General features: G+C 37.4%; 1 protein-coding gene across 8 annotated transcripts in view; it reads right to left on the bottom strand.

Annotated features, from left to right (window-relative positions):
• Positions 1–27,040, bottom strand: part of Aff2 (ALF transcription elongation factor 2) — a 661,131-nt gene that overhangs the window by 196,113 nt on the left and 437,978 nt on the right. For 2 of the 8 annotated variants that reach the window (XM_052740412.1, XM_052740423.1), the window contains exons 5-7: positions 10,894–10,980; positions 4,022–4,058; positions 3,683–3,734 (exon numbers count right to left, since the gene is read on the bottom strand). In XM_052740412.1, the coding sequence (XP_052596372.1) occupies positions 3,683–3,734; positions 4,022–4,058; positions 10,894–10,980 (176 nt within the window). The remainder of the gene's footprint in view (positions 1–3,682; positions 3,735–4,021; positions 4,059–10,893; positions 10,981–27,040) is intronic. The other 6 variants (XM_052740432.1, XM_052740440.1, XM_052740449.1 and 3 more) reach the window with 3 other exon arrangements.

The following is a 27,040-nucleotide window of genomic DNA, read 5'->3' as shown; positions in this document are numbered from 1 at the left end:
TATAAAGAGGCAAGTAAGAATGTAATGGCAAGTACTTGATGATTATATTATGATCAATTTGATGAGGCCATTCAAAAAATATCCAAGTTTTTTTTCTCTTGGCTCTTAAGGGGTTCCTTAACAATCTACAAAGCAACATGATATCTTGTGTGTCCACTGAGACCCTGAATCTAGTAAGTGATGTATACAGAATGAATATGATATTTGTATCCAAATATACAGCTGTATATTCCTGAAAAAAAATAATTTGACCTTCTAACACTAATGCTTTTACCTATTTGAGGAACACAAGCCATTTATGGAGATTACAATCTATTTTATTTAGGAGATTTGAGTAAGGGCATTTTAAAGATTATAATATAACTCAGACTCACAGAGGCTGAAGACTGACAATGGGGGCAGCAGACCACTGGAATTTAAATCCTCTAGAAAGTATTAAGAATTAAAGTCAAATACACTTTAATGTAGTTTAATTACTAAAGAGTATGTTTACATCTGCAGTCTAAAAATCTTTTATGGGGTTACTCATATGTATATACACATTTGCTCATTAAGTTGCTGAATTTCCTTTTAGGGACACTGTGTACTTTAAAATAAAGATAAATTACCCTGTGACTTAAACTTGCATATTTGACATTCAGTGTTTTTCCCCAAATACCCTGACTGAGGTAGAGTAGAGGCTTCTAAATTCACCCAGTCAAATTTTCGTGTCTCAATGGGAGGCAGTAGAAGTACTATATGTCAACAAAGTAGATCAAAGGAGTAGGAAAATACCCACTTCTTTAGAAGGTCAGTTAAGTTCTGGGGTTTGCTCATGGAAAGAGCATCAAATGTCAAGAACAAATAGGGAGCCTGGGTAGCTGCATGCTTAAACTCAGACCCATTGAGGTATGTGATCACAGGCTTGGTGCCCATGCATGCAATTCTTATAAACAATCCACACTTGAATGGAAGATCTGCAATTTGTCAAGCAGAGAAAGAAAACCAAGCTGAGCAAAATGAATAGATGATCTCAACAATTAAGGGATCCTGTTTTCTAAGGCTCTAATCTCTCTCCACTGTACTAAGCAGTAGGCCACGTGTCTTAGAAATTTGCTGGCCCTGAGTAGGCATTTCTCATAGCCTTCTTGTCTTGGGAGTTACTTTTTACCATTTCAATTATTGGCCGTTGTTCTACATTGAGAATGTTCTTAATCACCTTCAGGATTACCCTGTGAAATGGAAAATCCTAGAAGCTGGCTTAAAAATATACCACAATAAAGTATGAGAAAATAATAATAATGACTGAGCTGATAAGAATTTAAACGCTAAAATAAAAATGATTTTATTACAACTGTGACCTTCCTTGTTTTAAACCCATATCTTGCCAAAAGAAGGGAAGTATTGCAATTACAGTCTGATGGACAATACTTGGAAGAGGTTCATTCATAAAACAGACTTAGTATCCTCAAGTCTTGTTGACTCTTTTTACAGAGAATTTTAGTCTTATCATCTGTACTATACCCTGTGCAGTAAAATGCTATTCTCTGAAATGCAGCCTCCAATTTTAAGTGAGTTTCCTTGTGTTAGGTTTATACTACTAAAATATTTCAATATATGTCATATTTCACAATGGAATTCTAACATACATGCTTTAGGAGTAAGATCACTTTGCCATTAAAATACAATTTTATATTCTTCCTTGTTTGCAAACCTGCATTGTCTTCCCAAATTTGTTCTTATGTATCTTTTTATTTTTAGTAGGAAAATGGTAATGTAGGAATGCCAATTTGGAAATAAGATCTATGATTCATTCAGAACAAAAAGAACAGTTCATATGATGAATGTTCAGAGATTATTTTGATTTCTGCATTTCCATTAGTGTGGCGATTACATCAAAAAAAATTTAAAAAAACGATTTTCTTATTCCTCTTCCTTGTTTTGTCTTGTGCTTTAAAGTTGAGGACTCTTGGTTGTTAAAGTTGAGCTTTTCATTACAAGGTACTGGTCAGTTCCAAAAACAAGGCAAGATGACAACAACAACAACAAGGATTAGTGATCAGGTCAGGGCTTTGAGATTTGATTACTACACTGAAACAAGAATATGGAATGGAAGCACCATTGACTATATCAGTGTCTCAGTCTATTTGGAATCATTCCCAGTTGTTTTATGCAGTTATTCATGATCTTCAAAAAGGTGAGCAATTCACTTCAAGTGTTTCATTAGGCAACTTGTGTGTCATAAATTATTTCATTTTCAAAAATTTCAAGCATATACTATTATTTCCATTTTCTATTATTAGAAAGGAAAAAAGTTATGACAGAAATACTCCATTGATATACTCTTGGGTAAATGGATATTTTAAAAAAATCTACAATAGTTAATATGAGGAAATTGGTTTTCTATAAACCTCTCCTCTGGTTGATATTAATAAAAAATGAAGACAGTGCAGAGTGAATTGCAGGGCTCTGACTTTTAAACTTTTATCTGGTACCATGTCATCTTTTTCTCAGTCTTCCTGACTGTCCTTGTTTGGCTGTAACATACAGATGACAGATGATCTGCAAACAGTGGGGTCTTTGGCTAACTGGCTATCAAGCCACATCATCTTTCATGTCCATTCTTTGCCCTTCTTAGTAGCTGGAGCTGGCTATTGTTTAGCTACAGACATTGAAGTTACATGAAATTCAATACCTAATCAAAATGTGGGAAACCAATATCTAGATTTTTTTCACTGAAGCCACAGTTGTTTTGAGGAATTGACCATGACTGTGTCTACATCATTAGAGAGTCAATTACTAATCACATTCATTTTTACTCTTCTTGCTAATCACAGGTACTTTAGTATAAATGATTGTATCTACTCAAAATATATATTTATCGTCCTTCCTCGGGAAATGACAGCACTAGGAGGTGGGACTTTTGCTGTGGGATGGTCTGTATGTCAAATTGCTCTGATTGGTCAATAAATAAAACACTGATTGGTCAGTGACTAGGCAGGAAGTATAGGCGGGACTAACAGAGAGGAGAAAAGAAAGAACAGGAAGGCGGAAGGAGTCACTGCCAGCTGCCACCATGACAAGCAGCATGTGAAGATGCCGGTAAGCCACGAGCCAGGTGGCAAGGTATAGATTTATGGAAATGGATTAATTTAAGCTATAAGAACATTTAGCAAGAAGCCTGCCACGGCCATACAGTTTGTAAGTAATATATTTATATAAGTAATGTGTTTATTTTATAAGTGGGCTGTCCGACTGCCGGGGCTTGGAGGACCCGGAAAGAAAACTCCAGCTACAGACTTTGGAGAGAGAATTCTGTCATGGTGAGACTTCATGAATGGAATTTGTATCTTTACAAGAGCCACTGCAGAAGGAACTCTTGCCACTTCTACCATATGAGCTTAGAGTAAAAATACGTCTATCTCAGCAGATACCATTTCTACTGGTCACTTTACCTCTGACTTCCTAGAATCTAGAACTATTATAAACCCATGTCTCCTATTGATAAACTTCTCAGCTTATGGTGTATATGTTACAGCAGCTGAAACATACTAAGGTAATGAGAATTTGATTAACCCCCACTAGTGTGAACTTGGGAGTAAAAGGTTCATAGTCTCAAAGAAGAAACCAACCACAAAGGAGAAGTAGCTCAGCACTGTGGTGCTGACTGTGCCAAAATGCCCAAAAGAGGCCAAATACTCACGATTTCAATGATACTGACTTTGTAGAAGCTCTGCTGGTTGGGTCATTCCACTCTGAATAGAAAGGACACAATTACTTTTCATGCTTCTATTGTAAATGAGTATTCAAAATTAAATTACTTTCTAAACATGCAGCCTTCCTGGATAACTTCACAGCCTTCTGTCATAATAATAGATGAAAAAGAGGAACTAGAATGGTAAATCACCAAGTAACCTTTTTGTTATCATTATTCTTTCTTGTTTAAATGACATTGAGCAGAAAAGAGGGAAAAGTAAGGGGAGTGAGAATATGGTGACTGGCATAAGAAGGAATTGAAAAAATAAAAACAAAAACCACTTACTTTGTAAGGTAAATCCTGGAGTCAGATGCTGAGATTCCTGTAATTAAGAACATACAATACAGACATCACTAAAATGGTATGGGGGTGAGGGGAGTTATCTGTTATTGCTAAGGATATAATCTTACTAATGCTTGTAAATAAGAAATCACTGTTAACAATTATATTAGTAAAACTTCCATGTGTAGCTGTATTTGTACCTATTAACAAAGGTTGCTGCCACAAAATAAAAAAAGTCACCTTATTATAATTAAAAGTAAGTATCGTGTCTATTTGGAGCTGTGTCCCACATGAGAACAAATGATCCATATGTGTAAAATTCAAGTGTATAACTTATCACTTAACTAGGCAATGATGCTTCTAAGAAAATCACGGGTACTTAGTTCAATTAAACACATGATCATAGTTTTGGTAAAAGTGTAAACATGATTATAATTAATAAATATGTCAAGTTTCTCCCTTGGTAAAAAAAAAAATTAAATGTGCAAGTTTGAACTTAGTTCAACCAAGGCATTCATAAAACTTTGTTACAAGCCTGTTGAGGTATAGGAAGTAATTTGAAATGTTAGTAGACTATATTATTTAAAGGATTTAGATTTTATTTGAAAATCACCCTTCACAAAATTCCTTCACTGTTTTGAGAAACCTAGATTTGCACTTATGAGTCTTGCTGGGAGTGTGGCACACCTGTGCAGATCTTGACAAATTTGGCAGGAAAAAGCATTATAGTAATGCTCAGGAGTGGTTTGAAAGAGAATGTCCCCTATGGTTTCTGACACTTAGTTGGAGGTGCTGCTTAGGGTAGGTTTAGGAGGTCTGTGGCCTTGCTGGAGGAAGTATGTTACTGGGGGTGGACTTTGAGGTTTCAAGTCCATGTGCTATTACCAGTTCACTCTTTAAGGTTGGAGCTAAGAGCGCTCTCATCATTCATACCTTCCTGCTGCCATACTTCCTTGCCATAATGGTGATGGATTTTTATCCCTCTGGAACCATAAGCCCAAATAGACTCTTCCTTCTGTAAGTTGCCTTGGTCATGGTATTTTATCACAGAAATAGAAAAGTAACAAATATATAAGGTCACACACAGTAGTGGGGACTCAGTAGAGAACTTCAAGGACTGCAGAACAAAATCAGAGGCAGTTAACTCAAGCAAAGTCCTGGGTTTCATCACTATCACTACAAAGAAAGTAAATATAAAATTGGATTTATCAGAGTCATTGTTATTCAATAGGGTAAATCTTATACTACAGAGAAGGAAAAAGATCACAGCATAATTTGTATGTAAAAAATAAGCAAAGAAACATAGGACTGGGCTGTGCTTTATCTTTTCAGTCTATTTATTGTACCTGTTTCATAAGAAGTTTGACTTTTGTGATGATCACTACTAAAAACTACAATTAACTCAGCAACTAATAGGAAATCCCTCTCAGCTGAAGATTATCAGTAGTCCATGTATAATGTTTACTGCTCAAAGGCTTCTAAAACTGATAGAGACCTGCCTTTTAAATATTTTTGTTTGGTACTGTAAACCTTGACAAAACCCCATGGGCTAGGAAGATTATTGGCCCTAGTACAGGGCTCACTATTATTTAGTTAAACTGATATAACACCAAATCGGATTCTAAATATTTATGATTATACACACAGACAAATGCCACCCCCACTCATCTTTAATTATTGAAGCTTATATTTGCAATGAATGGAGGTGCATACATGGCTGCCCAAGATGTTGAGAATAAGTGACAGTTGAATATTCAGCCTTAAACAAGACATTTATGCCACCCTCTCAAAGGTACATGAAACACTGCAGAAGAGAATGAAATACTGTAAGAGTCAGAAGATAGGGAGAAAGACTGTGAAATGCTATCTTCAAGACACAGCACAGTCATTGCAAACACAATCTCACATCAGCTATGGTTGCCTGCACTGGCCTGCACAAGACAGGTCTGTCAAAAGCCAATTGTGGATTGAGGAAGGGCTCGTGGAACCCTGCATTCCTTGCTAAAGTATTGGCAACTTGGATTCTAGGGGAGGGATAGCCATTGCCTTCACTTGTGAACCAAACAATGAACCAACAAGGATCCAAGGAATAACTCTTAAACCTGTGACTACACATTGGTTTTTGGTTATGATCACTGGGTCACAAACAGAAAAGGCATGAATGTAGGAAAAGGATCTGTAGGGAGGAGAGTGCATTTGACAGATGTGGAAAGAAGATAAGAGTTGAGGGCTGGTGAGAGTAAGTAAAATGCACTATATACACATACACATGAAATTGTCAAAAGCCAATTTAGCCAATAGAAAGGAAAAAATAATGGAACAAAGAGCTAGAAATTGTGTTATTGTGTACTGATCACAGGTTTTATCATTACATTTTAATACATATATACCATTGTATCTTTCTCATATTTACCTCTTCACCACTGTCATTTGTCTCTCTGTCACTAAAGCACTAACTGCCTTTTGATGAAAGGTCTCTAAAATGTTGAACAATCAGATCCTATCCCTTAGGAAATTACAGATGGCAAGGAAGGGAATTTGTTTGTAGAGGTCATATCACTGGTAAGGATCAATGAGATATGAAAATTAACAGCACAGGGAAAATGGCATAGCAAAGTCAGAACTTAAAGAAAGCACACACGTCTATGGCCATTTAATGGGGAGGAAAACATTCTTCTTATCTGTCTTCTTATCCCTTGAGGGCACAGTTATAGCATACTGTACTATTACAGCACAACACAATAATTGATGCTGATAATAGTATCAAATTTATGAAGAAACACTAAAGAATGTTCAATATAACCTTCTAAAGATGGCAGAAAAATGTTAATTATATTTCAAAATAATTTCCAACAAGTGGATTCTCTGAAATTATCCAAGAATTTCAATTATCAAGAATGTCTTTCTTGGATATACAAAAATGAGTTGCTAACAATTTGTATCAGCTTAAGTTTAAACAATTATTTCTATCTACTCTTTCTCTAAAGGATTTTATTACAAAGATGCAGGGCAAGTTTAGACTTGTATACCTTCAGGAAATTAAACACAGGTTCCAAAGTCAATCAAAACAAACATCTGATAGGAGAATAAAACACACAGTCCTTGTATTTGTTCTGTCAACTTGTTTTTAAAAATGGTCTTTATACTCAATTAGGTTGTTTCAGTGCACCAATGTAGTGATGCCTGAAGCAAATAGGAGGATGAAGTCATTCTGCAATTTTACATAATTGATATTACACATATTCTTGACATTGATTTTAATGCTAATCTGGATAAATCATTTTTAGACAAGATATACAAATAAAGAAAATACTTTTATATGCTGCCAAAGTCACTGTACATAATATACAACCATAAACGTATATATCATGATTCTGGAAAAAAACTATGTTCATGCAATAATTGTTATTGCATGTAGTATTAAAAAATGTCACCAGACATGAAACTCAGTATTTCTTGCATAGAAATATCATATACACCAGTTCATAATGAGGCCAATCTATATTTGCAAATTCATGTAAGGCTCTTTTAAATAACCACCTGAATGACAATCACGTAATCAGATGCACCTAGATTTTAGAGTGTCAGCTAATTTTTCTCTTAAAGGGCTATATAATAAATATTACAGGTTTTTTGAAACATATGGTCTTTGTCATCATCCCTCAGCTCTGCCATTATAGTGTAAATGGCTGTTCCTGTGTTCCAAAAATGATTGATTCATAGACATATTACTAACAATAATGTGTTATTTTTCTTTTGATTTTATTTAGCATTTTAATATGCAAAGACCAAAGGGATCCAGTGCCATCTCTGTTCTAGAGTCAACTTGCCTGTCCCCACCTACTACCAAGGATATTGTTGCTCTCTTGGTTCTACTTAGAATAAATTTATTCCCCTCTTTGTGGGGATTACATTCTCTATAAGAAATGGAGTATTTTAAGTTTGTGATTGGTAAGCACACTTAAACAGAATTTTTAACTGTGTTTGTCTTTGTAAGTTTACAGATTCATAAATCACTTGACTTGAAAAATTACACACAGACGGGGAGAGAGAGAGAGAGAGAGAGAGAGAGAGAGAGAGAGAGAGAGAGAGAGAGAGAGAGACCCTGGTACAGATGAAGAAAATGAAGCTCAGAGGAAGTTAAAAATGATTAAGCAGCATCAAATGGAGGAGTTAGATTAAACACATCCAAGATTGTAGTTCTCTTCTCTGGATGAGTTCTGTCATAGCCTTTCTTTTTTGGATGGGTTCTCAGAGGGTGGTATCACCCAGTTCTGGTACAAGCACAGAAAAAAGGGCAATCAGCCATCTTCAGCATATTGACTAGACACAGCCACTGTTCAGAAGATATTCTTTGAAATAGGGCATCTGTAATGTGAAATAGTTTGACCCCGGTCTCCGAACATCTAGATCTCCAAACTAGTTTTCTAAGTTTATTAATGGGAGCTCTGAAACACCTTACTTAATGACTATGCCCCTCAGTTTTCTTCTCTGTAAATTACACATGATCAAGTTATCAGCATCTCTGGGCTGTGGTGAGGGTTGAATTATTTATTCTATATGAAGTACTTACAATGAGTTGAGACTACAAAAAAGGATGGAAAGCCCAGTATAACCTGTGGGGAATGGGAGCATGGGTGCAAGAAGGAATGTCACATACATAGAGTTTATATTCTTCTTGACAAAAATAGCCATTTGGGCAAGAAACTGCTCTTATCTGGACTGCTTGAGAAAACGTTGCATCAATTGGACATGCAGGACCCATGAAAAAGTGAAAACTGAACTTTGCAAGGCAAAATGGTCCTTCAGATTCCTGCTTCACGAATAAACTGCCAGACATTCCACAGGACACAGAGAAAAGTGACTGAGACTCTAGGCCTATATGGCTGAACTTTGAATGACTGTAAAGGCAGCCAGCTGTCATTCTAGATTTTTGGAAGTTGCTTACAATGCACTTCCTGTTTACTTAGGTATTATTATATCCTTCTTGGGTCTTTGATGTAGTTGAAGACTAGTTAGTTATAACTACGGTTTTCCTTGGTTATGACAAGAGATATGGTAGATATGAAATCTTAGATTCACAAATATAGGATAAATAGAATATTTTCTTTGAATTTGCCAAATATAAATAGACTAGATATTGTAACTATAATTCTTGTTTGTTATATATAAGTTTACTATGTTAAAGTTAAAACCTTCCTTTTTAATTAAACAGAAATGGGAAAATGTTCTGGGATAATGCTTTTGTACACTGGTTTAATAAAATGCTGATTGGCCAGTAGCCAGGCAGGATATATAGGCAGGATAAGCAGACAAGGACAATTCTGGGAAGAGAAAGGTTTGAGTCAGGAGATGCAAGCCTGTCATCCAAGGAGCAGCATGTAATGGCACATAGGTAAATATACGGATCATGTGCTAATGTATAGATTAACAGAAATGGGTTGAGTTTAAATGTAAGAGCTAGTCAGTGGTAGGCCTGAACTAATGGCCAAGCAGTTTTATTTGATAAAAGCCTCTGTGTGTTTACTTGTGTCTGAGTGGCTGCAGACTGGGTGGGACACAGGAAAACTTCCAGCTACAGTTGTGGTGTCTCTTCACAGCATTAGAAACCCTAAGACAATCCCTAACTTTAAATACACTCTGCTTTTAGTAAAACATTTATGAATAAGTAGATCATGACCTGATGGAGGAAGTAAGGATAGAAGGAAGAATATTCTTTTAGATAATTTTGTTAGAATAGCCCCATCTTTTCTTCCCTTTAACTGAAAATAGGTTCTTTTCTCATTCTATATATCTTGATTATGTATTTTCCTCCCTCTACTCCTCCTAGTTCCTGCACACCTTCCCTACCACCTGTATCCACTCCCTTTCTGTCTCTCATTAGAAAAGAACAGGATTCTATGAGATAACAAACAAACACAACAAAATAAAATATAAGATCAAAACCAAAAACCCCATATCACATTTAAATTGGACAAGGCAAACCAACAGAAGAAAAAGGGCCTAAGAGAAGGCCAACAATCAGAGACCTACTCATTAACACACTCAGAAGTTCCATAAACACACTAAACTGAAAGCTATAATATATACACAGAGGACCTGGCACGGACCCTTACAAGCCCTGTGCTTGCTGTTTCAGTCTCTGTGAGTTCATATGAGCTTTGCTCAGTTGATTTAAATAGCTTTGCTCTTTGGGTGTCCTCCATCCTCTCTGGCTCTTGCACCCTTTCTACCTCCTCTTCTGGCTCCCTGAGGATAAAGATTTGATAGGGACATCCCATTTACAGCTGAGTGCCCCAAGGTCTCTCTCTTTCTGCACAATATCTGAGAATAGCAATGTCTTTTATGGCACATTAAAAAAAAATCTGATGGTGATAAATTGTTACTGGAAGCTGTAAAGAAGCTATACTCAAGGCTTGACAATACAATTGTAGAAAAAAATCTGCCTGTGTGGTATCTTGATTTTTAAGGATCAGTCTACATGTAAGCAACGATTTGGGAGGTGACATAGAAAAATGAAAACTTAGTTACCAGAATGAAGAATATAGCTTTTCTTAAATTCAAACCTATTGGTCGAGTGGTGGATTATCTAATCTTCTTTAGGAGATGATTGTATCCTATGATTCCTTAGGTCGGGGCACAATTAACTTGGACAGAGTTGAGGCTCAGGTACTGAGATATGCCTGCTGATATCTGTGCATATGTTGTTTTAAAGACTCCTTTTAAATAAAATTAAGTTTTGATACCATTATGAAGGAAACAGAAAGTTAAGATTTCTTTAAGACACCAGAAAACTGATGACATTTTACCCATCACAAATCTAAATAGAATATTAGTATAATGAAGGCAAAGGAGAATAAGGGAATAGAACTAACCTGTCCTGAGACAGAAAATGTGTTCTGGTTGGAGATTCCAGGAATGTGTATGTCAATCAGAGAAGCAGGTTCCAAATGGGTCATGCTCTGATGAGGAAAAGGAGACTACTTAGAAAATTAGTTCCCTTCCTGGCACAAAACGTAGAGGATTCATTAAAAAATTACTATGCTTCTTGGCCTTAGTTAAAATCAAGTGTAAAAACTACTTAAGAATATTGACTTAATTGGTCTCTTTTTAGCAGAACTTAGCATCATTTGGTCCAATACTCTTTTTCACTAGTTCTTGAAGCCTATCTAAAATACAAAGGCCATCTAGCTTCTATTTGTGTATATGTTGCCCATGACAGAGGCAGGGGCAGAGATCATCACTGCTTGAAATAGCACATCTAGCTCATGCAGAGACACCTGGATCAGAATCTTCCTTCTTGGTTGTGAAGCACCTATCTCACAAAACTTCTACCTGGGGATAATAATTTGGAGGCACATGAAGCACATATCTCTCTGCTTTAGCTCATTTACTTATTGGAAACTTTCAACTTTTCTTTTGAAGTTCTAGCCTTGAATTCTGTCACTATCCTGGATGCTCCCAAGGCAAGACTCCTGACTGCCCTGGGCTTTTCTATCTCTTAGTATCTTGTTCCAGGTATGATCTGATAGCTCCAGGAAGTGTAGCACCTCACCAGCTGCAATCTGGATGCTCTAATATTCATCTATTGATGCAGCCTAACAAGTAGTGACAAGATGATGTACATGCTCTTTATTTTTTTTCTTCAGAGATGAGGCAGCTAAACAGTATTCCTTCATTCACAGAGAAGGTTACTATGAAATTGCTGCCTTGCTTCTTCCATGCCAATCATACAGTGTATTTGTAAGCTTCAAGTAGAAAAAGCCCTGCAGTCTCCCAACCCTCTGTTATCAGCAAGCACACCTTGTAAGCTCTTTCAAACAGTCTTTGAAAAAGAAGTGCTGTTCAAATCTTGCCCAAGTCTTGCTATGAGTCTTAGGGCTCATAGCCAACATGCTATACCCTAAGGGCAAGGATAATTAAATCATATGCTCACAATCCTAGCAACAGAGAGATGACAAATTTTGTAAGGCAGGAGGGAGTCAGCATGTGTAAGTTTCGCCAAACATTTTCATATATAAACACTAAATATAAAAATCAATGTAATGATGGAAATAAAGAATGGTATTGAGGAGGGGGTACAAGGATCAAAGTTAGTAAATGTATTTTTTAATGAATATGTTACATAAGTTTTCTTTTCAGTTTTTACAGGTAACACAATTAGTTATTACAAAGGTAATATTAGTAAGAACTATCAGGTAGCACTAAAACACGTCTTTTTCCTCCCATAATTACCCAGTTCAAAAAGACCCTTTGATGTATGAATAGTTATAATGCAAGGAGATACTTCACAGCTTCATTCACAGCAGCTCTGCTGAAGCAGAATTTGTAAGTATTATTCTGACAAGTGCTGACACAGATTGAACTTTCCCTAGCACTATTTAAAATGGGGGTGGTAAGTATATTAAACATGTGCACAAGATTTAGAAGGGATGCTTAACCTATTTAAAAGATAAGCTGTTTCCAAGTGTTTTTGACTTGGGAATTTATACCCAGTTGATAACATTCATGACAAATGCCAAATGCTGCTTACGTATTCATCAAACTTGCCCCAAAGTAAATCTTTGTGATAAGAGTTTCAAGAAGATTTCTAATTACTTGATGCTTCTACAATACTAACTGATCTGTTTAAAATGTGTGTGATTTTCCTGATTAGAGATGGTCTCTAAAATATAATCATTTAAATTATTCAAGAAGATAGCAGAAATGAGGAGGTATTGTCAAAGTGTACAATATTTTTGTTAGGAGAAAGAAGTTGTGAAGTTCATTGTACAGAATAGTAACATGTTATTAATAATATAGAGTAAACCTGAACATTGTTAATGTATATGAGAATGTATATGAGATGGTGGCTATTTTGTTAACTTGTTCTAATTATCCCACAATGCAAATATATTACACATCATTGTATTATATCACACACACACACACACACACACACACACAGGCTTTATTTGGCAAATGAAAATAAACAAATAAATAGTAGCTCATATTTCCCAAGTCAATTAAGGAGTAATAAGCCCTATCCTGGGAGAAAAGTGTTACCTCTTTTCATCAAATGGGATAATCAGAGGCATATTGTATCCCCTTTTTGCATTGTTTCCAGGGATGCCTTGTGAGTTATTTAAAGGTGTTTCAGGCATTGCAAATAATGAAATCACTTTTCACAGTTACACCATTTCACCCAGGTATACTTCTGTATTTACTCCATATGTTATGAATCAGATTATCTTGAATTAATAATGGAATATGCCACCTTGTTGGACAATCCACAAAGAAGTGCATATACCATGGCATTTTCAATTTGCGCTAATTCTTTGTATTTGAAAAAGTGAAATTTCATGAAACAGCTCACTGAGTCTATGTTACCACAGACACATTTGGTTACAGTGGGGGCAACGCAGTTCAAATATAATTTCCTGAAAGGATACCTTTGGTAAGAAACTTCAGAGCAATCTCCTTCACTTCTGAAAATAAGTTAGACAAATAACATGTCAAGCTCACAGAAGACTTTCCATTGTTATTCATTTTATTAACACTTGAAAAATATGAATCTGGTGTTCTCTTCTTGCTACTCCTGAGATAAGAACACAGACGCATGCTTATGCAAGAATATATTTATTGTTTGCCCATTCAGCACCTAGACATGAGAACCTGCTCAGAAAATGTCATTTTTTTGCAACTGAATCTAATGCTGAGTAGTTGTGTGCAACACCAAGCATCACTTTCTCTTTAAAAAAAAAAAGAAAAAAAACATTACATGCATGCATTTAAGATTGGCTTGGACCTCCCTAAGCTCTTCTTTATCTGTGGATTCCTTTGCTTCTCCTGGAGAGAGAGACAAAGCAGGTAGTCATATATCTATTAGACCCCTAAAGTAATCAATGCTCTGAGAAAAGAGCTTGTTTACCTAAAATTTCATGCTTAGTTGGAATTGAATGCTGGTGGCCAGTTCCAAAGACACACCAAACCAAGTATGCCTCCCCTTTGTAAAGTAGAGGACATGGTTAATGAAAAAAGAGAGCTAAGTAATGATGTTTTACTTTTTAGTACTTGAGAAAGAATAGATTTCACAAGTGATAGAGCATTCTATGCCATTCTGACAATGTGCAGACAAATCATAACGTCATGTCAAGACTTTAAAGTTACATATAGGAAACATCACAAAACACCCAATTTCCTACTGCATTATACATATCTTGTTTCTTTAATGGGACTCCAACAAATCTGAATAATTTGTGGTCACTCTGCTTTGCCCAATTTAAGATATGGAAGCTGGGTACCCTGTAGGCAGAGGGAGAGATGGTGTTGTCTGTTCTTATAGGTTCTGCAAACCTCAATTGTATTCCACGCTGTCAGAGAAGTTTGCATTTCTAGTAACTAGTCATAAGCCTTGTCTTCTACAGCTTTGGGTATTTAGTTTCTAGTATGTAGATACTAGTTGGTCCCTTTGTACCACAAACTAAATAGATAACAAGTAGGACCATACCCATTTGACAAGAGGGAAATCACAACTACAAGGATGTAAAATGTCTTGCTCAAGGCCACAGAGAAAATGGTAGTGTCTCTAATAGATTCCTTGCCTTTGACTTAGTGCCTTTTACTAAGTAGACATTATGTGTTGTTCCCTGAGATACACATATGATCGAGTCAAGCTCCTTCCCTAAGAAGCTTATCCTTCTTGACATTCAAGTCTGTTGCAAAAGTGCCAGGAACACAGAGCTGGAGGAAATCATTGTATGAAACACACATAGTAAGGTTGTAAGAGGAAAAATAATGTGTGTGTGTGTGTGTGTGTGTGTCTGTGTGTCTGTGTGTGTATATGTGTGTGATTTTCAGAAATGCATGTTACATTTCACACAGTAACTATATAATGAAATAATGTGTTAATACTACAAGCAAATATTAAAATCTTCACCTTCAAGGAATTCAAACTTGAGTTAGTTACAACAACTTTTTTCAAATGATATTTTACTAAAAGGAGATTATGATGGTATTGATTATATTACATTAATGTTTTTGTTACAGACAGGAGCCCAAAAGGCAGCAATAGGATGAAAAGAGCTTAAGTCACATCTGATCCCTGCCAAGAACTTCCTGAATGATCCTAGTAGAGTCGATTGCCTACTTGACTACTCCAAGTCTGTTTCCCCACTTGTAACATGCAGGACTTGTTTTGGACAGTCTAGATTTATTTTTTTAACTACCAATGTTATTAATCTCTAATTTATCTGCTCTGCTGTGTCAGAAGCCTGACATGGGAGAAGCATGTATGAGAGTTTTAGAGAACATATAATGCTGTATACATTTAAAGCTCCTCACTCCTGGCCCCACAATCATGGCTATAATACTGCTAATATGAGCTGTTAGACTTGTGCTTTATAACAAGCCATGTAAGTCCTGCTCAGAGCTGAAGAGATGAAGGGGAACCCACCCCCTTTTTCTTTTTACTGAGATATCAAAAAATATAACCAATGCAATTTTGAAAGTATTTACAAAATCTTCTTATTAAGAGTAGTAAGTTTGAATAACTCAGTATTTTAAGATAGAAGTAGAATAGATTCACAAAATTGACTTAAGCTTTTCTTTTCATAAAGATTTAGAATTAAATGACTCTCACAGCCTCTAACAACCTTTGGAAGGGTGGGACTACCTATCCTTTTTACTTTCTAGGGAGTTTACTTCCAAAAAGTGATGTGATACATTTTGACATTGGGCACCCTTACACGTCAACACAGCCTATGGATACAGAGACTTTAGGATCTGAAAGCCTGCAAATACTGAATCCACATGTCCCACTTATATGAAAGAGATCTTCACATTGGACAGGAATATTTGTTAATGGGCTCCTTTCCTCCTAAGAGAAAGCAATGTGTGCTGCTGGACAGAAGATGCTGCATTGCTGGAAAAATAATGACTTAGGCTCTGTATCCATGGGCTCTTATGGTGATATTTTATTTGTATTAAAATGTTATTTGTATGTTAATAAATAAAGTTGCCCGGGGGTCAGAGCTATTAGCAAGCCATAGGAAAGCAGGGCAGTGGTAGCGTACGCTTGTAATTCCAGCACTTGGTAGGCAGAGCTGGGTAAGTCTCTGTGTGTTCAGGGATACAGCCATTATTGGATACACATGCCTTTAATCTTAATACCAATCATGGAAAACCTGGAGGCCTATACAGACAGGCTGTGAGGAGGCGGTCATGTGGTTGGGTTTACAACCAATGAGAAGGCAGGACAGGAACTCTATATAAAGACTTTAACACAGGGGTAGCTCTGGTTCGGAGAGGTAGGACCACCGCAGGAGGAAGGGTAAGGATTTAGCTCTTAGCTCTGACCTCTTGGCTTTCTTCTTTGCATTGGTTCTGTGTTTCTTATTTAATAAGAAGGTTGGATACATCTACAGGCTCTGACAATTCTCCAAAGGGAAAGGGACAAGGGCTTTGGGATACTCAGGAGTGGTGGCCCAATGATTCAGCTTAGAAGCACAGCAGCCAAATCATTGTTCATCCCTCAGTCTTTTATCAGTTTCTAACTGATCTGTGGGAAGCTGCCTGTCCCTGACAGGAGAGATGCAGAAGCACTAGCATATTATCTATAGCCCTCTTAGAGACATTCACAGGAAATGAATGCAAAGAGCTAGAGCAGCCTTGTGAGGGGTCCACAAAGGGCAAGGGCCAGGGAGTCACTGAGGTGACAATTCATGAGATGGCTGTGGTCTATCCAGGCGTCTATTCCCAGTGTGGTATCCCAAAATGCAGCCCCACTGTAGAAACATGAACGCATGTGTCCCAGTGAATCTTCTTCTAAAAGTCAAGGCTTTAGGAAGATTATGACTATAGGAGGGAACATCTTACTCAGTGTTCATGAATTTGGATGTTCCACATGAGGTTCCTCATAGAGAGAAGAAGGATACATGAGAAGATGTTCTAGCCTCTTTCTTCTCTGGCCATTCTCAGAATAGATATTGCATTTTCCAGAACAAGTGAACTTTATCTTAAAGATGTTTATAGCAATATATACTATTAGGAATGGTCTCAAAGGCCTTTATAACCCCATCGTAAGTCAAATTAGCATACTGAGACCACTCAGGAAACAAGATCCTTCCAGAAAGAGAGGGAAAGTGCTATTTATATAGTGTATTTTGGCTTCAGCAAAGCAGTGATCATATAAATGTCTTGCAGAATAGGACAGAAATATGGAAAGTGCATTAGTATGCAAAATTCTAGAAGAAGTTGACACAAATTTCTAAATAAGCAAACTCAACCTAGAAGTAAAATCTCCACAGGTGTACCACAAGACTCTTTAATTGGTAGTCCTTCTCTGTGTGATATACAATTTCCTCCAAGGGTGACATGTCATTGTCATCATCAAGCAGAATTATTAAGGTGAACTAGAGAGGACCCTGGCCCTTGGTCATTACAAGGAAGTAAGCAGAACAATACAGCCAACAGCTAGGCCTATGGTAATGGTATGGCATTATTAACATTTTTTGAAAAGATCAGGAAGAGTCATCTGAGATCCAATTTACTCATTCTTTTTGCCCCAGCTGCATGTAATCTTGTGTTTGTGCAAGGGGGGAGGATGCTAGAATATATATCTTCAGTGGTGCAGATAACCATGAGTAGGCATGATAGAGGTGGGATTGTTTAATGATGCAACTACCTTTGAGTGGTCAATGCTCCTATAAGTAACCCCTGTAAACTCATTACTTCACCAGTCTGGACTAGGATGGAATCCTTCTTTGTTCTGTTGGTGATTCTCTCAATAAGTAAATAATGGTATCTTTTTCTCCCAGGGGAAAGTCACACAACATTCAGTTCACCAGTTTCCTAATAACAATAGTCAAATAATAACACCATGTTTTAAAGAGTGCTCTTTAAAAAGTCTTATATCATTAAATTAATCATTTAAAATAACATGTAGGAAGTCAACATATCAGGACAAGAGTAATCAGATGTGGAGTGATCTTGAAACATTGGCTTGAAGCCCAAAGGATGGTTTTTTATTAGGAGTGAATGAACCAAGTGTAAAAGACTACCTAATTTTGGCATAATTCAAGGCATAGTCCCATAAGGATTTTAGTTGATCACCTAATTTCAATTGGTAATGTTTTTGGAGTTAAAAGAACCTAAACTATCTTAGGTAGCATTGATTACAACCCTCATAATATGGAAGGTAATAATTCTGCTGGATATTGCATGAAAACACAACCATTGGAAATGGGGGCATTAGCCCAGATCTGCCATTTCAGCAGGAGCATAGGAATACTACAGAAAGGAAGAGTTAGAAGCTGTCATAATAATGTTGGCATACAAGGCAAAGCTGTCAGAGGAAGAGATTTCGGATCTGTTTTGTGGACCAGCCCTAGAGAGGAGACTAGGAGACAGAAACTGGTCAAGTAATTTTAGGCAGGGACTCCAAAAGTGTGTAGTTCTAAGTCTTACCTTGGCCCCAAAGTAGGAATGTTCTTGGTTTTTTCTTGGCCAGAGGCCAATAATGTCAGAAAGTACCACGAATTCCTAATCTGGCTTCTTGATATCTTTCTAATCTGGTTTCCTGATATCTTTCTTCTTCTTTTACACAACCTAAATGAGTAACCTTACCTTGAAACTACGCAGGAGACTTGATTGAAATTGAGTATCACCTGGACCCCAAATAGGTGGATTGATGGGACTGACTAGTTCATATCCCTGTATCTCACACCAGTTATGATTTAAATCCCATAAAAATACCCTAGACTGGCAGCTTGGCGGTTTTGCTACACCAGCCTCTCCCTTCTTTTTTTCCTTTCGAGCTCACATCTGTAATTCTACAATAAAACTCCTTTCTAAACTCATCCTCCTATTGCCCTTTAATTTCCTTTTTAAGTTCAAAAGACAGAGATCCCAGAAGCCACTGACTTGGGGAGGCTCTGGTGGCCATTGATTTTTGTCAGGCACTTTAGCTCTCCAAGCTATACACATACCTGAGGTGGGAAAGTTTCTGTCACATTCAAGGACTCCCTGACCTTCTGTTTCACTATGAGTAAAAGTAATTAGGGGAAAAATTTTGGTCCAGACTAAGAGAGAGATTCCAATCATGTGAGCCCTCCAACCATTGAATTGTCTGTCTTATGAAGCAGTGAATGAATTATCTATCATTTAAGATGGGACGTTCACTACCTAGAATAATAGAAAGGGGATTTCTAGAAAGGTGCAGAGGGACAAGCTGTACATTATTTACCTCTGTATAGTAAACAATATGTAAAAGAAAACAGATATCTGAATGTGGATTTGTCTCTGTCTCCCCCTCTCCAATGTGTGTGTGTGTGTGTGTGTGTGTGTGTGTGTGTGTGTGTGTGTGTGTGTGTGTGTGATATAAACATAGACAACTAAATTGGCCAAAGAAATTCATCATTTTTCCAGAATCAGAGTTGTGGAGGCTGTAGGAGGAGAGCCTGCTGTCTCACAGTGAGGCAGCTCACGTCTTAATTTGGATGCCTGCTCAATCTTGAAAAGTCTAACAACAGTGGAAGCACACACTTCTCTGGGTTTGATCACTGACTATTCCTGCCAAGCCTCTCTAGTGGTCAAAACACTATTCCACACTTGACTGAATGAACATTCTTCTGTTTGTAATGCTCTTAAAACAGCCTCCAGAGATTGAAGCCCTGATTTCTGTGCTTGCTGGCAAAAAGGAAGTAGAAAATAAACTGTTACATTAAATACAACTTCCAAATCATGACATAACAACAGCCTAATACCAAATGCAATGCACCACACAAAAGAAGACTCATTCTTTTAAAAGTGAAAACAAATTTGTGCTTTCACTGATTTGTTACTCAACTTCTGGCAATAACTTCTTCAAATAAGTAATTGTTGACTTTATTCAAACTCTTCAGGGCTAGAAACTGTTTCAGGAAACCTGGAAAAACTACCCCTTTGGCCTTAGAACCATGTATAGAAAATGTGTGGCTCACACAAGTTACTTTCATCCTAAAAGTCCCCAAACCAAGTTTCTACAGGAAAAAGCCTTGTTCTAAGTTACAAATGGTGTAAAACAAAAAGTTACATCATCAGTGCCACAGAATTCCATTGTGTGCTCAATCAGACCATACTTTTGCCTGATGCAATCATTTCCACAATGAATGTAATGAGAACTTTTATGACAAGGAGGAAAGCTAGTCTGTGCAAATTTTTGTTTGTTTTTTTTTTACTTTGTTTTTCAAGGAAGGGTTTGTCTGTGTAGTCCTGGATGTCCTAGAACTCCTTCTATAGCCTAGGCAGGCCTCAAACTCCGAGATCTTCCTGCCTCTACCTCCCAAGTTCTGGGATTGAAGGTATAAACCACCACATCTGGCTATGTCTGTGCAAATATTTTTGGGACACTATTTTTCACACATTCTGTCCTCATCCACTTCAAAGAAACCTCCACATAGGTAATAGTAAAAGAGAAGAAAGCTACATAGTGACACACTGGGCAGCATTTAACTGTCTATGCAGCAAACATATTTGACATTCCTAACAGATGCTGGCCTTGTAAACTTCAATCCTTATCAGAAACCCTGGATAAATTAGGTTGAACTAGTCAGAGCAGAAGACTAGTCACATCACTGGGAAATGTAGTTAGACTGTACAATGTTAATTGTTTAGTGTCTGTGATAAAGGTAAAATTAACACAAGCTGGAAATATAAGAACTGGTCATTATTAAACTAGTTTTACAAAGATCAGGATCAAATAAAAGCCTAGTTACAGTTTCTGTTTAGTGGTCAGTTCAAATATCTGAGGATTCTGAGATGCTTGGTGGTCAGTTCTTCCATTGATAACCCTTGAACCTGTTTTCTTCATTCTTAAGCAAAGCTTGATATCAGAGTACTACCACTCTTTTTATACCACTATCATGTATCTAGCTCTTCTGCTTCAAATTCTTTTTGTCATAAACTATATTCAATGATTAGCACTTAAAATACAATTACTCAAGCTACTTCCTGAGTCTTTCATAATGTTGTAGCCATACTTCTTTTTTTGCAGTCATTTACTAGGTGGGATGATGTGCTATATCCTCTTAGAATGAATGGCTTTTTTACAGTTTGCCCTCCAGTTGAACCTTTATGTGCAGTTCAGGCAAATCAACAGAAGAAATACCATACCTTCCTTGGCTTTTCTCCAAGCAGTGCACTTAATGATCTACATTTAATCTTATTTGTTCAAATGTCACCTTTTTAGTGTATACTTTCTGCAATGTATCTCAGAGTTAGCAAGATGGAGCAGGCCTAGGCACAGGGTCTAGCTGTTCTAGCAGCAGGTAGAATATTAGTGATCAGAATATATGTAAGATAATGAAAATTGGTAGTTATCATTCAAAGTAGAACAAAAACAAACCTGTCAGTCTATTTTTTTCCTGTGAGGGCAACATGAAATTTATGATCATGTTCTAAAAATTACCAAAGGGATTTGTTACTGTTCTATTGCTAGAGAGTTGCACAGTACACAGGTAGCAACAGAGCTGTCCTTTAGAAAGCCAGGTTGGACTGTAGGTGGATGGCACAAGTGAATAGCAAGACACGGGGATCACCCAATGACGGAGAAATGGATGAGATCTACATGAACAGCCTGGACATGAGTGGGGGTAATGAAGGGCGAGGGTTGAGGGAAAGAGAGCTTGGGGGAGCGGGAGATTCCAGCTGGATCAAGAACAGAGAGGGAGAAAAAGGAATAGGAGACCATGGTAAATGAAGACCACATGAGAATAGGAAGAAGCAAAGTGCTAGAGAGGCCCACAGAAATCCACAAAGATACCCCCACAATAGACTGCTGGCAATGGTCGAGAGACAGTCCGAGCTGACCTACTCTGGTGATGGGATGGCCAAACACCCCAATTGTCATGCTAGAAACCCCATCCAATGACTGAGGGATCTGGATGCAGAGATCAACGGCTAGGCCCGGGTGGAGCTCTGGGAGTCCAGCGAGAAAGAGGAGGGTTTATATGAGCGAGAATTGTTGAGACCATGGTTGGATAAAGCACAGGGACAAATAGCCAAACGAATGGAAACACATGAACTATGAACCAATGGCTGAGGGACCCCCAACTGGATCAGGCCCTCTGAATGGGTGAGACAGTTGATTGGCTTGATCTGTTTGGGAGGCATCCAGGCAGTGGGGCCGGGTCCTGTGCTCATTGCATGAGTTGACTGTTTGAAACCTGGGGCCTATGCAGGATCGCTTGGCTAGGCCTGGGAGGAGGGGACTGGACCTGCCTGGACTGAGTCTACCAGGTTGATCTCAGTCCTCGGGGGAGGCTTTGCCCTGGAGGAGGTGGGAATGGGGGGTGGGCTGGAGGGAAGGTGAGGGCGGCGGGAGCGGGGAGAACAAGGGAATCCGTGGCTGATATGTAGAACTGAATTGTATTGTAAAATAAAATAAAATTAAAAAAAAAAAAAGATAAGCCAATTGTCAGCCAGTGTGTTATTACCGGCCTATAGCTACATTTTTCCTGCCGGTGATACCATACATCAGCCCTACCCCTACTGCAGCACCCTTGCCAGTGGCTCTTGTTTATCCAGTTTCTTCTGCTTTCCTGAAGGAAAGTCATTACAACAAAAACAAAAACAAAAAAACACTTGGTAAGGAATTTGCAAGCAACCCACATCTATTATGCAGATGACAAAAACCAACATGGCTAGGCTCTGTGTTAATTCAATAAATATGACAAATTGAAAAGCTGCAAAGTGCCTTATGGAACTTGGTGTGGTCTGAAAATAAAACACCTGCACTATATTAAAGATATGCGGGTTTAGTGCAGAGGCAACTAAGTTCTTACAGTGCTTGCCATGCAATCATGGGAATCTGAATTTGGATCCTCATTGCCTACATAAAAAGGCCACGCATGGTAATGCCCTACCCTCCTTAACCCTATAACCCCAGTGCTGAGGAGGCAGAGACAGGAAAATCCTTGGGGCTTTCTGGCCAGACAGTATAGTTAAATAAGTGATATCTAGGTTCAGTGAGAAACACTGTACCAATAAAACAAGACTGAGAACAACTGAGAAAGACACTCCATGTCAAGCTCTGGTGTCCACATGTGTGTGCATAGAGATGCATGCATGTGTACTTGCATATACATGTTTGCATACACATGAATATATATATATATATATATATATATATATTATATATCATATACACATGATAAACTTATTTATGGTGCTTATATATTTGATAATTAAGAAAGTCATAAGGGCAATTTAAACTCCTCAGCTAAATCAAACTGAGAATCCATAAAGGGTTGAAATATGAAATTCAAAGGCATATCTTGAAAATTTAGAATTTCAGAACAGCAATAAGAAAAGTAAGTATAGCAATCCAGTAAGAGCATGCACATGTACATGGGTTAGTATTTACTGAACAATTCATTTATATTACTGTTTTAAATCTAGTCATGAATGTGGTAGCATAGTTGTTTATTTTTTCCTCTGATTGATCAGATTATTTAGTGTAGAAGACAAAGATGTACAGCTCTAGAACTTCTACAAAGGAGTGTTCAGCCCTAAATGGGCATCTACAGCATGACCTTCTTCCCAAGACTCAGGGACCATCACAGAAGAGGGACAGAGAGATTATAAAAGCCAGAGGCCAGAAAGGACTTTAGTGAAACAGTATCTTCTTGACATGACAAGAAAGTTGCATTCATGACTTCAAAGACATAAGAAAAATGGTCTCTAAATGTCTTGTGATTACAACCAATATTCCAGCTAGATTCTTTGCAAATATAGTCTAACTCTAAAATTCATGTGAAGAGGAAAAGAAGCCCAACTAGTTAAACCCTTTTAAGCAAAGATGATGATTCACACTACTTACTCTAAAGCTATCCATATCAAGGAATTATGGTACTGACAAAGAGTGTGGGGGATGGACTAATGGGAAAATGTGTACTTGCATATAAGAAAAATGCTTAACTTTTTTAAAAATGCAAAAGCAATGCAATAAAAGAAGATAAAAATATTTGAAGAAGTAGTTCTAAAACAAAATAAAATTAATCTCACTATACCTCATACCACATACTAAAATTGATCCAAATGGATCAGTGACCTAAATAAAATTCTTATATGAAAAAAAACTATGGTGAATAAATATTACAACTTTGGGTTTGATGAAAAAAATTAGGCTTTGCTTTGAAATCATAGCCCATAAAAGAAAAACGAAAGATATAACAGACTTCATTAAAATAAAAAAATCATGGTCTTAAAAGAAAGCATCAAGAAAAAGATAAACATATGATACACTCTTGGAAAAAATATTTGCAAATTACATATCTGACAAAAATATCATACATCCAGAATATAACAAAAACTCAAGATCTAATCAAAAGTAAAAAAAATAATTTTAATGGGCAGATGATTTGAGCAGACATATCAAAAAAACACAAATGGAAAATAAGCTTATAAAAAGATTTTCAACACCATTTGTCATTTAAGAAATGTAATTTATGACCACAATGACAAATCATTGCACACATATTACAGAAGATTAAGCAAAAATATAAGTCAATTTTTTGTAATGGTGGTAAGGAACTGAACAATTGATTCATGTACTGTTATTGTAAGTACAGAATAGTACAGACGTTTTGTGAAACAACACTTTCATTCTGTCTTTCTATTATGTGTGTGTGTGTGTGTGTGTGTGTGTGTATGACACACATCACCAATTACACTTTTTTGTCTAATCTAGGTATCATCATATAATATTAACCCTGCTGTGAAACTGCATTTTGTTAGGTATGGTCCATCTAGTGGGATTCTTAGCTTTCTTAGTTTCTCTATTGTCCATTGTCCACTGAGTCAGGGGCTAAGTCCCCAAGAGTCACATAAAACCAAATCCTTCAATCCCATATCCTTATACAGAATACATAATGGACTTTGGAGCCTTACTGCCTAGAATGAGATCTTGGCTCTCTCTGTTTCTGGTTAACTACTGAATTTGCAAAGTCACTTGAACTCCAAGTGTTTCAATTTCATTATCTCTAAAGGGAAGATGATTTTAGACTTCTTCCAAACATTAGTTTGGTGATTCTATGACTCAGTATATGTGAAATTCCTATAAGAAAGCTGGGTACCAAACAACAAACAAAAACTAAAAACCCAGCTAAAGGAAATGTTTGGTATTATTGTGCTTGTATTTTGAGTTTTAACTAGCATATTTCCAATCCTGTGTCAAACAATAGTTATAAGTGACTGACTGGGGAAATTTAGTCAACTTTTTTGAGACCTCCAGGATGTCACAGATTTGTTAGTGACCTCTATGTTATGAGATAAGTAGTGCTGAAGATTACACAACATATAAATTGGAACTTTTCAAAATATAACATCATTGGCATCACGCAGAGCCTTGATACTAACTCATATTTTGGATTTCCTTTTCCTTCTTCTGTCTTTTTCTCCTCAGTCTTCCATATTGAAACCAGGGCTTTGCAGATACTAAACATTGTCCTGGACTTTTAAAGATATGTTTTCCTTCATTTTAAACTACTAATATTCATGGATCTCTGCATCCAGATCCCTCAGTAGTTGGATGAGGTTTCTAGCACAACAATTAGGGTGTTTGGCCATCCCATCACCAGAGTAGGTCAGTTCGGGCTGTCTCTCGACCACTGCCAGCAGTCTGTTGTGTGGGTATCTTTGTGGATTTCTGTGGGCCTCTCTAGCACTTTGCTTCTTCCTATTCTCATGTGGTCTTTATTTACCATGGTCTCCTATTCCTTGTTCTCCCTCTCTGTTGTTGATCCAGCTGGGATCTCCCGCTCCCCCAAGCTCTCTTTCCCTCAACCCTCGCCTTTCATTACCCCCACTCATGATGACTAGGCCCCGGGTGGATCTCTGGGAGTCCAATTAGCGAGAATGAGGAGGGTTCATATGAGCGAGAATTGTTGAGACCAAGGTTGGATAAAGCACAGGGACAAATAGCCAAATGAATGGAAACACATGAACTATGAACCAATGGCTGAGGGGTCCCCACTGGATCAGGCCCTCTGCATGGATGAGACAGTTGATTGGCTTGATCTGTTTGGGAGGCATCCAGGCAGTGGGACCAGATTTTGTGCTCATTGCATGAGTTGGCTGTTTGAAACCTGGGGCCTATGCAGGATTGTTTGGCTCGGCCTGGGAGGAGGGGACTAGACCTACCTGGACTGAGTCTACCAGGTTGACCTCAGTCTGTGGGGAAGGCTTTGCCCTGGAGGAGATGGGAATGGGGGGGGGGGGGGGTTGGGGGGTAGGTGAGGGGGACGGGACGGGGGAGAACAAGGGAATCTGTGGCTGATATGTAGAACTGAATTGTATTGCAAAATAAATTAAAAAAAAAAAAGAAACAAACAAACAAAAAAAAACCAATTAGAATTCACATTAAAAAAAAAAAAAACTACTAATATTGTCAAAATCCTCTGAAATTTCCCCTAAGTATTTTTTACCTCTGCTGGTTCATTCTGAGACATGGCTTGGAAATTAAAAGACTCCAGTTCTCTCATGCTTCTAATGTTTTTATTTGTTAATGTGTGTGGAAGTAATGCCATATGGTGTAAGGTGAGGAACCGATATTAACTTAGGAAAAAGAGAATATTTGTGGTGTTTTCTTCCTTCCTAAGAATGTTAGGGCTTTCTACTTATTGAAGTATTCTTTTTATCTCTCTCACAGTGCCTTAGCTTGATTGTATACACATGATATTTTTACTGTTAAGCTAAATCATAAACTGTATCATAAGGTATAAATGGAGTCTCTTGAACATTTCGTCTTATACTTAGTTGGTTGTTTTTTTTAATTTATTTATTTATTTTACATCTCTAACACAGTTTCCTCTCCCACCTCTCCTTCCAGTATCTCCTTTCCAACTCCTCTCTGCCCCCTCAATCCTTTCCTTCTTCATTTCTATTCAGCAAAGGGAAGGACTCCCACAAGTATCAGCAAAACATGGCATATCAAGTCGCAGTAAGACTAAGCACCTCCCCTTGCATTAAGGCTAGACCACGCAACCCAATATAAGCAGTAGGATC

Source organism: Peromyscus californicus, unplaced genomic scaffold, assembly GCF_007827085.1.
Source record: "Peromyscus californicus insignis strain IS unplaced genomic scaffold, ASM782708v3 Scaffold_10__1_contigs__length_136768540, whole genome shotgun sequence".
Taxonomy (NCBI): domain Eukaryota; kingdom Metazoa; phylum Chordata; class Mammalia; order Rodentia; family Cricetidae; genus Peromyscus; species Peromyscus californicus.
The sequence above is the reverse complement of the archived record's forward strand: the minus strand, read 5'-3'. Positions and strand labels throughout refer to the sequence as shown.